This window comes from Antechinus flavipes, chromosome 3 (assembly GCF_016432865.1).
Source record: "Antechinus flavipes isolate AdamAnt ecotype Samford, QLD, Australia chromosome 3, AdamAnt_v2, whole genome shotgun sequence".
NCBI classification, from domain to species: Eukaryota; Metazoa; Chordata; class Mammalia; order Dasyuromorphia; family Dasyuridae; genus Antechinus; species Antechinus flavipes.
This window is the reverse complement of record NC_067400.1, coordinates 148,319,976-148,338,584: the sequence shown is the minus strand read 5'-3', so window position 1 is coordinate 148,338,584 and position 18,609 is coordinate 148,319,976. Positions and strand designations below refer to the sequence as shown.

The following is an 18,609-nucleotide window of genomic DNA, read 5'->3' as shown; positions in this document are numbered from 1 at the left end:
GTTCTTTATCAGAACCAAAGAATATTCTTGGGAAAATAAAATCTCTAAGGTATATAGAGAGGTACCTTTCACCAAAGTGCTTTTTATGTACCTTATAGTGTCTTTGAAGTGAGACTATCAGAGTAGAAGATCTGTCAAGTCTTACCAGGGGGAAAAGGCCCAATCAATAATGGATATCTGAGGATTAGCTTCACAAAATATGGAAAATCTCATTACTAGGAAATTGACCTTTAGGTGATCAAATGGCCACAGGTACTCACAGAGACCATCTCCTATTGAGATCTTCTTCAATAGAGGAAGGGAGTGCGTATAACCCCTGAAACTTGAGGTCCCTGAAGTCTTGAGGTATAATACATTAAAAAAAAAACAAAAACAAAAGCAGCAGCTGGTGTCCGTCACATTCAGAATCCACAACCTATAAAATTACTTCTTTCTATCACTTTGAAATCTGATTGCTAAAGAAATTAAAAAAAAAAAAAACAAAAAACAAAAACCAAACCGCTTCCAAGACTGCTAGGTGGCTCAGTGGATAGAGAACCAGCTCTGAAGTCAAGAGGACCTGAGTTAAAATCTGGTCCCAGACACTTAACACTTCCTATCTGTGTAACCCTGGGCAAGTCACTTAACCCCAATTGCCTCAGCAAAAAACAACAACAAAATGCAGCTTCCTTAAATGCAAAATTAATTTTATTGAGAACTCTTATTTTTCCTCTTTTTCCTATCACTTTAGAAAACAAAATCCATAGATATTCAGAAAGGGCTCCCTTCTCTTAATTTTTCATCTAAACAGTAGAGTGCATATGATAAATGATATTTTACGACAAAATGTTCATTATAAATAGAGCATCTTGTGATGAGAAACTCATTAGACAAAAAGCTAAACAGATAATTGCCCTTTAAATACAATGAAATCATTTAGAAGTACTGCCACTGTGTTGCTCAGCCCCATGGTTTTGAGGACGGCACCAGCATTTTGGGCATTCCTTGGAAAATAATCTGTATTTTACTTATTAGCCTGAAAGACATCTAAGAAAAGTTGCTTAATTTGTGATTATATTGAGAATATGATCAATACAATTCATGGTACAATGAAATGAAATGAATTCTAATTATCTTCCTACTTTTTTTGTTTGATGGGTTCCTCAAGTTATATGACAATGAAACTCAATTTATGATAAGCATTTTATTATAAGGTGTTTATCATGTGCACCTTACTGGATGAAAAGTCAAATCAACAAATGGTTTTGGAGATGATATACAAAGTACTGGTTTTGGTACCATGGGAATTACAAAGAAACATAATTCTTTTTTACCTGCCTTACAGAAAATTTAGTTAGGGAGTTGAGACATAAGTGTGGAAAATGGAATGATGGCAACATCTTCAAATAATAGCCCTTACCTGTATGTGCCAAAATGTTTGTAGCAGCCCTATTTGTAGTGGCTAGAAACTGGAAAATGAATGGATGCCCATCAATTGGAGAATGGCTGGGTAAATTGTGGTATATGAATGTTATGGAATATTATTGTTCTGTAAGAAATGACCAGCAGGATGAATACAGAGAGGACTGGCGAGACTTACATGAACTGATGCTAAGTGAAATGAGCAGAACCAGGAGATCATTATACACTTCGACAACGATATTGTATGAGGACATATTTTGATGGAAGTGGATTTCTTTGACAAAGAGACCTAACTAAGTTTCAATTGATAAATGACGGACAAAAGCAGCTACACCCAAAGAAAGAACACTGGGAAACGAATGTGAACTATCTGCATTTTTGTTTTTCTTCCCGGGTTATTTATACCTTCTGAATCCAATTCTCCCTATGCAACAAGAGAACTGTTTGGTTCTGCAAACATATATTGTATCTAGGATATACTGCAACATATCCAACATATAAAGGACTGCTTGCCATCTAGGGGAGGGGGTGGAGGGAGGGAGGGGAAAAAATAGGAACAGAAACGAGTGCAAGGGATAATGTTGTCAATATAAAGTAATCATTAAATAAAAATTAAAAAAAAAAACCAAATAATAGCCCTTTTCTTCACCCTCCCACAATAACAGAAGAGCTATCAACCAAGAGACCAGCATTAGTTGCTAAAAGAATTATGCCATTTTAATTTTCCTTCAGAGCATCAAGGGAAGAAGAAGACTCTTTAGACTGGATGTTTTAGGATGTTTTAACAGATAAGAGGGGATTTTAATTGAATCTGGAAGAGTGGAATTGATGGACTAGAGAAGGCAGTGCATTCAATATAGGTGGAGCCCCATGAGCAGAAATTAGAGTGACAGAACAGTAAGGTGTTAGTCCATAAGTTTGGCTAAATTGGAAGGTCCATGAAGATTCTAGGGTGAAAAGGAAACAAGTGGTATTGTGTAGGAGTGGCTAGATGTAGGGTCAAAAATGCCTTAGTTCAATCCAGTCATTTTGGAGAATAATTTGGAATAACGCCCAAACAGGCTAGAAAACTATGCATACTCTTTGATCCAACGGTGACACTACCCAAAAAGATCATAAAAGAGGGGAAAGAACTCTTATGTGCAAAAATGTTTGTAGCAGCCCTTTTTTCTGGTGGTAAGGAACTGGAAAATTGAATGAATGCCCATCAATTGGGGAATGACTGAATAGGTTGTAGTATATGAATATAATGGAATATTATTGTTCTATAAGAAATGATGAGCAGGCTGATTGAAGAAAGCCTGGAAAGACTTATGTGAAATGATGTTGCATGAAGTGAGTAGAACCAGGAGAATATGGTATTTATTAACAGCAAAATTATGTGATGATCAACTATGATAGATTTAGCTCTTCTTTGAATACATCAATTCAAGATAGTTTTAAATGAAAAATATCATCTACATTCAGAGAGAGAACTAGAGACTGAGTGTGGATAGCAACATATGATTTCATACTGTTTTTACCCTTTTTTGTTTGCTTTTTTTCCCTTTTCTGATTTTTTTTTTTCACAAAAATGACTAATATGGAAATTTATTGAAAATGAGTGTATTTATAAAATTTGTATCAGCTTTCTTACTGTATTGGAGAGGAAAGAGGGAAGAGAGGGAGTGGAAAAATTTGAAACTCAAAAATCTTACAAAATTGAATGTTAAACTATCTTTACATGTAATTGGAAAAATAAAATACTATTAAATTTTTAAAAAAGAACACCTTTAGTTTAAATCTCTTCCAACACTAGCTGCATAATAATGCATAATCTTCCTTAGATTTAGTTTTCTGATCTATAAACTGGGGAAAATATCAATAATAGCCTTGCAGGATTATAACAAGTTTCAGATGAGATAATGTTTATAAATTGCTATAGCTATGGTTTTAATGTCAATTACATATTAATTATATTAGATAAGTCAGTACATTTAAAAGAAAAAAGAAATTTTATTATTTTATTTACAAGTTATTTTAAGTCAAAATATTTACTTTCATAGTTAGGAATTAGCTAGCTATTTTCCTGAAGAATCATTAAACCAAGTTTGACTTGGAGGTTTCATCAACTCCAAGGTCAAATTTGCTTTTTCTGAAGTGATAACACATTTACAGTCATTGACTCCAGTTTTTCCCGCAGCAAAGATGCTCCATGAAATGATACAATGCCCATACCATGAGGTTTAACTTTTCTACATCACTTTTTGAATAGGATTTCTTATCTTTAATTAGTAATTAAATTACTGGGCTCTGTTCTATCATAAAAAAGAAGGTGGTCCATAAGTGTAATAGATTAGGAAATTTTTTCACGTGTATTTACCTTGATTGTTTCAATCCTTTACCTTTGTATTTCAAAAATTGGTATTATTTATTATCTGCTTCAGATGTTTAGCCTCAGAAATTTAGAGGTCATAGGAGCTTTAGTAATTTTATAGATAAGAAAAGTGAGTTCCCAAAAGATGCACTTGGTTGTCCAAGATCACATAACCGGATTTGAACACATGTCTTTCCATGACAGTTCTATCATTCTTTCTGTTATTTTCCATTAAGCTGCCAGCCTTGAGCATGGGTATTATCACTATCACACTGATACTTAAAAAAAATTATATGAAGGTTATAGAACAATTTATAAATTTATTTTCGTTTTTAAAAATCTAATAGTCCCAGGCATATCATCTTCCAAATCCAGTGTTCTTTTCACTTTCTTCAAATTTGTAAATTGCTTCATGTACTTGGAAAAATAAAATACTATTAAATTTTTAAAATGAAAATAAGGGACTTAGTAAGTCTGTTATTAGGAACACAATGGAGAACACAGATCAAGGACATTATCAGTCTCTGATTCAAGATATTCTCATTTGTAAAAATGACATTGTTATAAAAATTTAATGAGACAATAGTTATAAAGTCTTTGTAACCACAAAGTATTTTTGTTACAGGGAGTATAGTATTTCTACTACCATTATCAAATGCTTAGAACAGACATCCTTAAATGTTGAAAACAATTGTATCATGAATGTTGTGCTTATTCCTCCCTCAGCGCCATATTCTCTGTCTTCATTGCCCCACTATTTATCTCTGTTTCCCCACTGATCCAGCATAAGTACCCTTTCTCCTTGAGCCCTTCCTTCTCCAGAAGTTTCAGGTCACATTGGAGTCTTCCTTTCCTGAATGCTCATAGTATTTGATATCTTTTCTCTCCAAGTGGATTATGAGTTCCTTCCACTATCATTAAGAGCTAGAGGAAACCCTAAAGATTAATAATTCCAACCCCCTCAACTTTACAGATGAAAAAACTTAGACCCTGAGATTAAATGACTTGCCCAGGAATCATGAAATTTATAAGTATCTGAGTAAAATTTTGAACTGAGATCTTCCTACTTTCAAGTTAAAATACCATATCTATCATGTTACACTTTTGTATACCACTTAGTGCTTACAATTTGAGTATATAGGTGTATAAGAAATTATTATTGCATTTAATCAGATTGGTGTATATTTTGAGCCCATTATTCTGGTGTATTCATTCGAGTATTTTATCCTATATTACCTTGAATTATTTAAATTATTAATTTTTTTACCTATGTTTACCACTTCCTTTCTATTTTCCCATAGTGCTTGTTATAGTTCTAGACCTATAATAATTGCTATCTTAAATACTTGCCTGAAATTGATATTCTAGAAGTAAAAGCCTTTTCTCTGGAGAACAAAGCTGTGTTGTCAATATCTTTTGGTAGAAGAAACAAATATAGATGTACTTCTCTTAAGATTTTTTTTAAATTGTAATTTTAGGGGAATGTGATGGAAAAAGGTACTTACACTGAGTTCCAAAAATCTGGAATAGATTTTGGTTCACTCTTAAAGAAAGAAAATGAAGAAGTAGATCAATCTCAAATACCAGAAGTTCCCATCCTGAGGGATCGCTCCTTCTCAGAGTCTTCTGTGTGGTCCCAACAATCTTCCAAGCATTCATTGAAAGAAGGCCCGGCTGAGCCACTAGCGGTGAGTTGTCTGATAAACCCGAGGTGATCTGCACATATGCTCACTGATTTATCTGTGCCCGGAATTCTTGGATATCAGATCATCAGTTAAACTGACATAACTCACTGTCTCCTTTGTTACTCTCTCCTTGCTGACACTTCACTTTTTTCCCACGATATGTTCCTTAGTTTCAAGTTTTTTCTCATTGTCTGTAGAGCTACAGAGCTTTCTTCGGACAGAACTATAGGAGTGGGAGAGGGAACGATTGTATTGGCAATGAACATGTGTGGACCTGACTCTTTTATTATCATAGAGTCCATGTCAGTTCTGCAAATCTTGTAACCTGAAGTAGTTCAATATAGGGCCTTGGAGATCAGATTGAAGTAGAATCTTTAGAAATTAGCTTACTCCTTGATCAAACTTTAATTAAAAAAAATAAACTAAAGTTTTGGCTTTGGTTTTTATTCTTCTCAGATTATCTAATACTTTATAAATTCAGATTGTTGCCATCTTCATTCAGGTCATATTTTTAAAAAATCAATTCTGAGAAGTTTGCCATCAATTAAAGCAAATGAGAAATTGGATTTCATGCCTAAAAAGGAAAAAAATCTTGTTAGATGAAAAAAAAGTTAGTCGCCTTCTTATAGAAAATAACTTGATCCAAAATTCTTAGCACAATGCTAGTTCCATTTGTTACCCACAATACATTGGCAGGGAACATTGCTTAGTACATCATTTTTCATTTTTGTCTCCTGCCTATAAGTTTTAAGTGTTCTTCTGCCCTCTTGTGGGGCCAGTAGACCCATGTTATTTTACCCAAATGCCAAAACTGTTTTTACAGGTACATGTATCTATCTATCCATCTTCTATCTACTTATTTATTTTAACCTGTCCACCATCTGTATATCTATCTAGCCCCTATCTATTCATCTTCCATTTATTTGTAAATCTATATATTTGATTATACTATATGAATTGTGAATGTATAACATTCACAGTAACAATAACAACTCATATTTCTACAATACTTTTTTTATAATTTTCAAAATAATCTCAAAAACACCACATATACAACAACAATAAACTACAAAGTCAGTAAAATCTTTACGGTGAGATAGTTGAACGAACTTATTTACTATGTTATAGTCAAAGACTATCACATACATATTCCCATATATATTATTTACATTGGATTGGGAGCATTTTGTTTGCAAAATTATTCTTTTGAATAATCAGGTACTCAAATTATCTATCATCAGAAATTTGTAGTATGCTTCCAACCAACTATCAAAGCCACACTTTTCCTAAGAAGTCTTCTATGATTGATTATGGCCAAATATCTATCTCTATTCTTTGCTGTACTTGACATTTTCTTCAGCAATTTTGAACTTGGTTATTTGTGCATTTATCTGTGGTTTGCAAAGTTTTGTTTCTTGTATACTGTCTTAGCAAATTTCTTGGTACTCTGTCCCGTTTTCTTTGTATTCCCCTATTGCTCTCTACTTAGTAGTAAATAAATTTATTACTCATTTTGAAACGTTCATTCAGAATTTTATATAGCTATCTTGTCCTTTCCTTTTTTGCTTCATTCCCCCCCCCCCCTTTTCCAGGTTTTTTTGGAAGACAGCTAATATAATATCGCAGAGTGTTATAAAATAGCAGTTTTAACTACTCTCATTTAAAATAAAATTTTCTTGATATTTGATTTTATATCATTTATATTTTCCACCCTAGTCCCTTCCAGATAGTCATCCTGTATAACACCTAATAGAAGAAAGAAAAAAAAATTAATAGACTCACAAACAAAAATCAAAGAAGTTGTATATGAATTATTCCACACCTATTGACCCTAATTTTTCAAAGAAGTGGGAAAAGGTTTTTTCCTTATATCTCTTCTTTGGGGTCAAGGTTAGTCATTATTACTTAATAACAGTCTGTTTCTGTTGTCTGGTGTTACTCATTTTTGCATTATTGTAGTTATTGTATATATTATTTTCCCAATTATGTTTACTGAATATTATCTATATTCGTACAAATCTTTCCATGTTTCTCTTTATTCATGTTTATTGTTTCTTTACAACTCAGTAATGTTCAAATAGACTCATGTCACTATAGTTCATCTCCCCAAAGAGATACAATTCTTTGATATCAGAAAAAGATGCTGCTATGAATTGTATATATATAGGATTTGTCAGTTTATATTTTTCATCAAAGTGGTTTGTCAAAAATGACAAAAAATAGGAGTTGTCATTGAAGAAAAACATTAATGTACTTTTTATGCAGTTGTGAATTGGTCTGACTTTCTGAAAAGCATTTCAGAATTATGAGAAAAATGCGATTTAACTATCTATACCATACTGTTTAACCCAGAGATTCCACTGTTACTTAGTAGCAACGAACATGATAATCTCTTAATCAGTGATATCCTTCTGATTCAAACAATCCCCATAATGTAAGATGTAGATGTTTATTTTGAAAGGCCTGCAATAAAAATCACAGATTAGAATAACAATAAATAAGATTGTTAGTAGAAATATTATTCTAGTTAGTAACTTTAATCAAAAAGTTTTTAAAAACAAAGTTGGCCACAAATAAATGAAAATGGAAAAAATTGAAAGTGGACTTGATTATAAAATAAGTTTTCTGATGCCTTTTAGAACACACTTGAATATCTCAGTCTAGTTTTCCACCTCTTAAATTAGCCCTCTTTATATGATTGTATCCAACTTCATATTTCTCTAACCTGGCCCAGATTGCTCTTCTTCCTTTGTCACAATCTATTTAACTTCTTACAGCCCTCAAATATTTTCTCATGTTGTTCCCAACATTTGAAATGCTCTTCTATCTCCTCTTTGCCACTATGACTATTATTTCTTTAAAGATTTTCCTCTTCCACAAACTTTCCCCATCTAATCTGACTTCATACTAATTCATCCCTACAGTCATCTAACTTTTCTGTAACTTGCTTAGTGTTATATTTGTCTTTTATCCACAGATGTAAACTTCTCTAAGCTTTCTTTTCTTATACATCCATCTTTTTTTTCCTCACCAAATGATAGAGGGCCTTATCAAATGCTTCCTTTCTTCTTTAGTTATTTGTAGAAGGAATGAATAGGGGTTATATAGATATTCCATATGGTTGATTACCTATCTACAAGTTAGTGTTATGATTAATATTATTACTATTACCTGATCAGGAATTAATTATTTCACTAAAGCACCCCAAAAATTAAGGCTCATAGGATTTAGATCTTAGACAATATCTTGCCTTCTCCCCCATTTTATGGAATTCTAGAGACTTGGTTAAGACCCATCAAGTTATTTCAAAAGCCTGAGAACATCAGAGACTATCTGTTTCCAATTATACTTTAGAAAGAATCCCTTCTAGGCATGGACCAGTGGTCCTGCTGCTTTATTTGGAAGATTGGCTATTTGATGATCTCCAATTAGGGGGTCTCCATTCCTCTCACTGTGGTAGCTCAGTCCAGGTTGGAATAGCTAGACTTGTTAAGAAACATTTCCTTACATGAAATTTCAAAGGTCATCAAGTTTCCAGTGTTCCCAGATTAGTTCTCCTTTTTTCCTTCTCATCAAACAATAGCAGAAATTAGCATGGGATTTTGGGATTTGAAGTCAGCCTCTCTCACAGCACTATATCTAGTACCATATCAAATACTTTACCTTCAGATGGTACCTTTATCTTTGTGTGTTTGCTTCATTTTATGCTGCACATTCCCTCTCTCACTCTGATTTTATCTTCTGTTTATTCTTCTAGTTAAACTTTTATTTATCCTTCATCATATTTATATATTTATTATTTTTTAAACCCTCCCCCCATAGACTGAGGATATACCTGTTGCCCTTCCTGAAGAGCATCGTACTGAAGGAACAATAAGTTTTAAGTCCTACCGGAATTATTTTGCAGCTGGAGCGAGTTGCTTTATCATTGTTTTGCTTGTACTTCTAAACATTTTGGCACAGGTCAGTAAGAGAGTTGTGTGTGTGCTTTGGTCCTGATGGACAATTTTGTATTTTACAAATTTACCTCTTAAGTTTTTTTTGTGTGTGGTTAGAAGAATATGTCTATGTCTGTGCCTATTTTTTTTTTTTTGCATTAAACCTAATTTAGTATCTAAATTTTAAAAAAAATTTACTTTAACATTTTTAAATAATAAAAATAATTTTCTCATTCTTATTTGGAAAAAATATCAGTTCAACATCGTGCTGTTGGAAAGGAGATTATTGGAACTCCATAGAAGAAGTATTTTAAGAATGAGATTTTTAGAGGAGAACTAACTTTGGTGTTTGATTTTTGTATTCAAGGTTGCATATATCCTCCAGGATTGGTGGCTTTCTTACTGGTGAGTTATTGCAATACTGTAAAATCCATAAATATCCTTACTGTTCAGAGGAGTTAGGGGCTGAGGTAGGGTTTGTTCAACCTTCTCATCTAATCCTTACTTAGTTTACCTGTGGAAAAATTAGAGTTGTTGCTGGTGGAGTGTGACCCATAATAGACTCTATCCATGTGTGATCCATAGCTCTATGAATACAAGACTATTTTTAGAATTGAAAATCATGATTTAAATTGAAATTATAAAATGGATGTACATCTGAATATATGTAATTAAAGGAGAATTAGTCAACATTCAATATTTAAGCCTCAGTTTTGGCTTAATTTTCTTCTTTCCATATGATTCACAAATAGCTCCTTATTTATACAGTTTATAACAGCAGTTTTTATTATTATTTTTTTCTCTTTCATTCCTATAGGGCAAATGAACAGAACAAATTGAATGTCACTGTAAATGGAATCAAAGGAAATGAAACCAAGGAGCTAGATCTTAACTGGTATTTAGGAATTTATGCAGGTAAAATTTTAATCATTTGCTCTATTACATGAAAGTCTGAGGTGCACACAATGAGCCAGTTGGAGTAAATAGGTTTTTCAGGAGTAATTCAGCAATGTCTTAACAGATTAGCAGCCTGAGTCTCATTTACTGACTGAATTAATTGGAATAATTATTTTAAAAACCTACTAGAAGAAAGAGGTTGAATGAAGACTCTTAATTTGCTCTGTACTGGATTTTGGAAGGTAAACCAGGATTGAGCATTCAGAAAGTCAGCCACCGTAAATTTGTGGCTATTGTCTCTCCTAATAGGTTGCTTTAGCTAAATCTTATATCATTATATGGATGGGCAAGTGGGATTAGAAACGGATCCCCACCCTGTCGTTCAGATTGTTCCAATTCTGTTTAAGTAAACCTTGGCTTTTATTTAACTTGGATGCAATCCTCTGGAAGCAAAGTAACCAAAATAAAAAGCATTATTTCCTCACAGGTATGCAAAGCTCATAGCTCTGAACTGCACATCTCTTGGGCTTCAATAATTACTTAAGAGGGAAGCTAAGTGGGGGGGAAAATCCTGTGTCTAGGAATATTGGCTTCCTTCTTTTTCTTACCAACAGATCACAATGTTATCACCTTTCCAACTGTTTGATTTATTTAAAATTTGCCTTATTCTATTAACATACATCTTGTTTTGATAAAGGTATATGCTTTAGCATGGTATACGACACAGGTAGTCTCACTCTTATCTTTTCAGTTTTTTCCATAAAAGACCAGTTTTTACTAAAAGTTTATCCAGATATATTTTTAAAAGCTCCTTATTTTAACTTTGTATTTTTTTTGATCACTTGACAATCCTTTTTCTCTATACTTTTTGAATTTCTAAACCAATGAATATGTATATATGTATCTTTTTTCATAATATATATATATATATACACACACATATGTATATACATTATTTGTAATATGAAAAAAGAAAATGTGATGAAGGGCCAAAGTGGGCAGGAAAAAAATGTCATATAATGGCATGAAATAAAAATTATATTGTATTGTATTTATGTGCTGCTTAATTTTGTTGCTCTTCTACTTAGCTATGAAAATTCATAATATGAAAAAAGAGAAAGATGTTTTAATTTATGAGTGCAGCATAAACATATAAATCAAATATATAATTGTTTAAATTTTATAAATAAAAGCACTATAATTTTGTATATTACTGTTAATCCTTATTTGAAAAAACGCTTAGAAATTGAGATAGCTAATATTTATCTGAAATACCAGATTAAATTATAATTTAACTAATATTTGACAGTAGTTTTTTTTTGTTGCAATAAGCATATTTATAATATATTGCACTTGTACTTTAAATAGAAAAACAAATCCTTTAATCTTGTTTTTTTTTTCCCATGTTATTATCATACGACCAAGTATTTATTCAATTTGATCTTCAGAAAGAGGGGAGTTGATGAAGTATTCCCCTTTAGAAAAATGAATGTTATTTTGTGAACAGGTACACGATAAATATCATAAAATAAAGAAATTCCGATTTTAACACAATTTTATCCAAGGCTGTTATTATTGTCATTTTGTACAACAAAGTGATTTGTTATGTCACTTGTCATTCAAATGACATTTGGTTCCACAGGACACTGTTTCAAGGCCCTAAAATGTCACAGAATGAATTAAGTAATGTTTTCCTGAACCAAAAGTATTTTTTAGAAATGTTTGCAAAAACACACAAATTTTCCCTAAGTATGTTTATGTCTTTAATTTTAGGATTAACGGCAGCTACAGTTCTCTTTGGAATAGGAAGATGTCTTTTGATGTTCTACGTTCTTGTGACTGCTTCACAAAATTTACACAACAAAATGTTTGAATCCATTTTGAAAGCACCAATATTGTTCTTTGATAGAAATCCAATTGGTAAGTCAGACATCGTGTTTGCTATTTGTTATGAATGATAACGAATTTATAACTTGATTTTTAAAAAAATATTCAATTTTGAACAAGCTTGTTGGGAGAAAATCGTTATACTTTGGTTATAGTGTTCTTGGCAGAAAGTTTCATTGATTAAGTCTCGACCCTTGGAAGAATTGTCTTTTATTATTTATTATGTAAATAATAACATATTATCATTTATATAAATATTAATTTTTATTATTATATATCTCACCTGAAGGTGTGTGAGACAGCATTTGAATTCTAGATTTTTCTCACTTCAAGTTCCATGCTCTATTCATTGTACCATCTATCTACCTATATGATTAGACATGGTCTGATAATTTCTAAAACATTCACTAAAACATCTCAGCTTCTAGAAAGGACAGTATACAAGAAAGGCAACATAACAACAGTGTTTACTGTGTTACTGGGATGAAGAAACTAGCAGTTAGTTCTGCCTGATAGTATGAAATGTGATGATATTTTCAATGTAAAAAACAAACTTCTGAGAACCACAGGATTTTGGTATCTATCTATACAGTAGGATCCCGCCCTAAATCAGTATACATTTACTATTTCAACTTGAGGAATAACTCTTTTTAGTCAAAAGATGGAGATTCTTGGTATAGGTCTTAATTAAGCATTAAAACTTTCGTTTGAAATTACTATTGTTATTTCAAAACCATGCCTTTCACAAACAAATTAGAAAATCATAGATTCATTGATACTTCTTTACTTCCTTTGATCACATGCTCCCAGTTTCATTTAAACTTTATTAGACATTCAGTTTTCCAAAATTATAGATCTTTCCTTGGGCCCTGATCTGTGAACAAATCTTAATTTTTGAACCTATCATTTCTTACTTAACTTCTCAATAGAGGAATTTTAGCTATACTACAGGACACCTATCCAGATAAAATAGGGCATGCACCTAATTTGACTTTGCACAGCTGGCCTAGCCTTGAGGAATGAGATTACAGAATGTGTAGGACAGTGTATGTGGCAAGTGAATAGAGAGCTTAGAGGGAAAGGGTGCATAAAGAGCTGTTGAGGCAACTTCTATCCCCAGTACTGATTTTTCCCCTCCATACCTAAGGCAGAGAAAACTCAATGTCTTTTTTTTAGTGAAGTTAGGGAACTTAAGCCTGAATGAGAGGACAGATCACTATTTTTCATTAAAACAATCTTAGGAAATGTCGTTTGGGAAAGGGAATGCCTTCTCCCAATGGTCTGATTTTAATAATTTATGTGGGCTGGATTCTTACTTTTGGCTTCCCTTTTTTACATGTTTGTTTATTTATTACTAACTCAAATGTTAGCAAAATCTGTATCCACTTTAATGTTTATTAACATCTTTTCTTTTAATTTCTGGACAATTAAATTTTTCCCAACTCCTTTGTTTTATGATATTTCATAACATAATAAAATAATAACAAAATTATTGGTATGAAATTAAGCTAAAATCAACTAGTGAACTCACAATTGCACATGTATTTTTCCCTTAATTTTTTTCATAAGTTTCTTATTAATATCCATTGGCATAATGTTTTTTGTATCTTTAGAAAAGTCAGAAACAAAATTTATATAATATAGATAGCAAAATCACTCCTATTCTACTCCTACCCTCTGCTATTTTTATTATTGACTAGTTGCTTCATTCTTAAATCAAATTCTAGATTGCACTGAATAATAAAATTGGTGGTACGTTGTTTTTATTGAGACTGTGTAGCAGTCAGGATTTGAATCCCGGTCTTTGAAAATACACAACATTTAATTCTACAATTAAACTGTATTATTTTTACTGGGCTATGTTGCATACTTACAAATAGACTTTTTTACCTAGTCAGCAAATTGAGTGACTCCTAATATATCTGGTAGTTTAACCTTTTTATTTTAAAGATGAATTATCAAGGCCCTAATAGGCCTAAAGTTTTGCCCAAAATCACATACAGGGCCTAGACACAGGTGTTTTGATGCTTTCCTACACCACTCTTGTTCTCATTAAATTTCTTTCTATTCAGTTTTCTTAAAATTTTAATAAGTAGATAGCATGAATGTCAGACTATCAGATACAAGTCATCCAAAAATTAAGGACATTTTGTGTTTCATATGTAGATTTTTTTTAAACTTGTATGAATAAAATCCTTTTTTGTTTTTTCCATCTGGCACAAGAGGGCAGCATGATCTATTTTTTTTTCTCACATATATTTTCATAGGACTATAATACCCAAATTCCTTTTAAGTCAATTAAACCCTACTTCTTAAATTTTTTTGAAATTTTGGATTAGTACATTTATCAATGTATTTGTCAGCATCATTGTATTTTCCAAATTAAAATTTTAAATTTTTAGGTAAATCTTTTATTGTTCTATTTCTATTACATAGGAATTTCTTTTATTAAATCTAGTATATTATTGCAATATTGATTTTTTTTTTTTTTTTGGTATTTGTATCCCCACTCAATTTATGTCCAAACGCATATGTTACATACTATTTCAAAAATCTGTTTCTGTGTAATCATGAGAGAATTTTTATCTTTTTCCTTTCTAAGATATTTTCATGAAAGACTTTTTTTGGAGATTGTTTGTGGATTAAGGTATTGAATTAGAATGACAAGTTTTAGATTTTTATGAGACAGAAATGTCAATTAATTAGCAACAGAAAATCCCAATAATCTTATGAGAAAAACTGCTTTTCTTCCTAAGATTTCTATTCCATCTTTTCAGTGGAAAAATTTTATCTCCATAGATTTCCTAAAAATTCTAAATTGAGATTTATGTGCTTTGAATCCTGGAAAGCTTTCTTAGGTCTTACTTTAGGATCAACATTAGACTCTTCCCAAATCAGGTAATGGGAAAATTAAAAACATAATGGAGACATAAAATGAGATTGGCCATTGCATACTATTAAAAAAAATTTTGACAAAAGATCATAGGATCATACATTTAGAGGTAAAAGGAACATTATAGATAATCATCTAATCCAAATCCTTCATTTTATTATTTAAAGAAATTCTCCTTGAGAAGTTAGTTAACTTGTATAAGCTCCTAAGCTTGTTAAGTGGCAGTACTGGATTTTATAACTCAGGTTTCCTGGGTACAAAGCCAAAGCCAATGCTTTATTTCATGTTACATTAGCATGGAAACAATTTTAGTATCCCCAACTATTATTTTTTTTATCTTGTCTAAATGACCACTGGACTTAGTATAAAATGTGTGTATTTTTTTTAACACACAATATTTCAGTACTGTCAAAATTAATTTAATGATAATAGGGCTGTTAAATTATGGTTATATTATTTGGATGGTAAGACAGCTCTCCTTAATGTACATTAATCTATTCTTGTTCACACTAGTGATTCTGCTGAACAGGTAACATGTTGAAACAAGAAATACTGGTCTTAAAAATCTTTGATTTATAGTAGGTGTTGTTTTGACACAGCATCATTTAGTCAATTTACAAGGAAAGGCTTCATGGTAGAATATTTCATTTGTGTCCTCATTCGTCATCAACATAAATATTCAGTAGTAATATTGGAAAAGTGTTAAGATGCCCATTCGTGCCAAATCCCTTGTATGTTTCCTTTACCGTCAGAGCAAGAGGATATGTCCACGGGGAAGAGAATGTATGCCTTTTCTTCGTTTTGAGAAAATAAGGTATGAATAAATCAAGAATGAGGGGCTTAACAAATTTTGGCAGCTTTTTAATGTACTTTTCTTGACTTGATTGTTTCTGATACTGCCTTAAGTACCTTTGTTTTTGTGGAGGCCACTTTTTCACAAACTTATTCATAAGTCCATAAGTTTGTTTAAGAGCCTTTTTGTGTTCTAAGGAAGAAATTAGTCATCATAGGAAAAGGCTTTGTTGCAAAATAAAAACATACATTCCCTTTTCATTTTTCCTTGTTATTAATAACAGATGCAAGTGACTGTAAAGACAATCACACAAAAGATTGCATCAATCATCATGATTCTCAACAGACACATAAATATTATGTTTAGGTTTGAATGGAACAGCTAATAGCTGAAGTAGGTGTGGTAATTAAAACCTGTTTGGTTGACACACATAAAAAACCTTAATGTTTTTTCACATAACAATGATCATATGTACTTAAACCCTTATCAGGGTGTGATATGAAGTGATATTTTATGGGAGTTGCTCATTTACTGCTGTTAATATCATAAAAGCCTTTGTTATTAGTTTAAATAGTTATGGAGTTGAATGTGTTTGAATACTATTGTTATTTTATCAGTCACCTTTATAAAGCTGATTATTTTAGGAGCAGTTCATAGCTGGTAAATATTGCACTGTTTCTGAAGAATCTATTATCATATGCTAATCTTTTCTTCCTATTTAATAATATTAAGCCTGCAGTTGATAATGAAGAAAGGCCCTATATTTGTAGTTGACAAAAAAAAAAAAGCTCACCACCCATATCTATAATATGCCAAAGAAAAGATAGAATTTATGTTTAGAGAAGTCTGTGCATAGTTAGTAAAAATTTAAAAACTAATGAGCTAGCAAGTAGGATTTTTTCTTGCATTTTCTTGCCTCCCAGTGGCTGCAAAATAGACATGATTTTCTTTCTTATAAAACACACACACACGCACACAAAAGATTAATCTTCAAAGTTTAACCATCAATTTATATTGATATGTAATTTAACCCTGATGAAATGTATATTTCACTATTTGACGATCTACTTTTAAAAATTTGTCTGTATTTAGTACCAAATACCAGATATCTCAATGAACATGGAGCTTTTACTTTTGTCTTTTTAACAATTCCCAGATTTTTTGAAATTCTATTTTACTTCCCATTTTGGTGATTATATCAATTCATCATTTAGTCATTTTTATAGTTTGAAAAGTTAGTTAAGAGGGTGGTGTTTGAGACTCAAAAATGTTTGAAGATTTGACAATATACATAACATTGTTTTCACTTAAGCATTTAACATCTAATTTTAACAAGAAAAAAAGAAATAAGTTTCTGAGTATTTGAGTATTAACTAGATAATTAGTACACAGGAAGTTGTGAGATTTAAATGCACTATAATTCTTGATTGGTAGTTACAGAAAATTTTTTTTGTTTCTCAGGAATTTAATTATTTTGAAACTGGAGAGTGATCATATTAATAAAACTACTGATCATAATTCTAAAGTTAAAAAAAAATTACACAATTAATTGCAGTTTTCACTGAAAAAAAAATCCACAACTTTCACCAACATGATTATTTTTAATCTGCACAGTATTGTGCCTGTTATTTAGTAAAAAAGATTAGCATATATGTAGATTTTTATGTTTTCTGTAGACTCGTTGAGCGGAGAGGGGAAAGATCTACTTTCTCTTTTGCAATATTCATTAAGAGTTATGGGAGTAAGATTAATCATATATATTAAGTATTTTATGATACTTTTCTATGTTAAGATGTTTGTAATACTAAAGTGATATCCAAATGTGAGCTTTACAGTGAATATATATCTTGTATATTACTGCATAGAGGTAGATATAAAAACATATTGCAAATTTTAGCAACTTCCAGGGGAATTTCTTTCCCAGTGTCCTCCCTTGATTACAGGACAGGGGGCACCCCAGAGCCATACTTTTCTTTAATCGGTTACTTTGATATTTTTCATACTTAATGGTTTCCCCATTTCCACTCCTCAGTATGAGACAAGATGTTTTTGGTGGATATTACTCTGATTTATCTGCCTGAACTTGATTTATTTGATAGTGTCTTGGATACAGTAGGTGTTTAATCTTTGTTGATTTGAGTGGGTGTAGCCTGCTTATTGTCTCTCTTTGATACTCATCATTCTTAATATCTGTGACAATCTCAGACCAATTCCTCGCTACCCACAGACAAACACAGACTCATGGAGTACTCTTCAGTGAACCACATTGTCTCAGAAACACAAAGGCAGGATGACTTTGTGCCACCCAGCCAACCTAGAGAAAAATGCACAAACTTACATGACAAGTCTTGAAGAGAAGAAATTCTCTGATTCACATGGTCTTTTATAAGAGCATTGGGTGTGACCGTTCCCTGTTAGTGTACCTTAAAAAAGGAGGAGAATTCTGTGGTTCAGGTGCGTATCATGCAAGTATCCTCAGTGAGACATCACTTGGATTGTCAGGGCAAATCCCATCTTATCTTGGTTCTCTGATACTTCCAGTGAGAACAAAGTCTACTGGCTGCAGGTTGAAGTTTATTTCTCTCAGCTGTGAACCTAGAGTCTCAAGGTGTTATGCTCTCTCCAAACTGACAATTGTCCCTAATCAAATGTGACTGTGTTTGTTATGTTTGTTTCCTGTTACATACACACATAAACTCATTAGGGCACTTTCCCTTTGTCTGTGCTGCTGACATTTAAGATAAGCAATCTTATGATTA

General features: G+C 31.9%; 1 protein-coding gene across 1 annotated transcript in view; it reads left to right on the top strand.

Annotated features, from left to right (window-relative positions):
* Positions 1-18,609, top strand: part of ABCC4 (ATP binding cassette subfamily C member 4) — a 271,583-nt gene that overhangs the window by 118,065 nt on the left and 134,909 nt on the right. Inside the window, 5 exon segments of the mRNA XM_051984011.1 lie at positions 5,236-5,445; positions 9,265-9,405; positions 9,748-9,785; positions 10,198-10,295; positions 12,051-12,197. Coding sequence (XP_051839971.1) covers positions 5,236-5,445; positions 9,265-9,405; positions 9,748-9,785; positions 10,198-10,295; positions 12,051-12,197 — 634 coding nt within the window.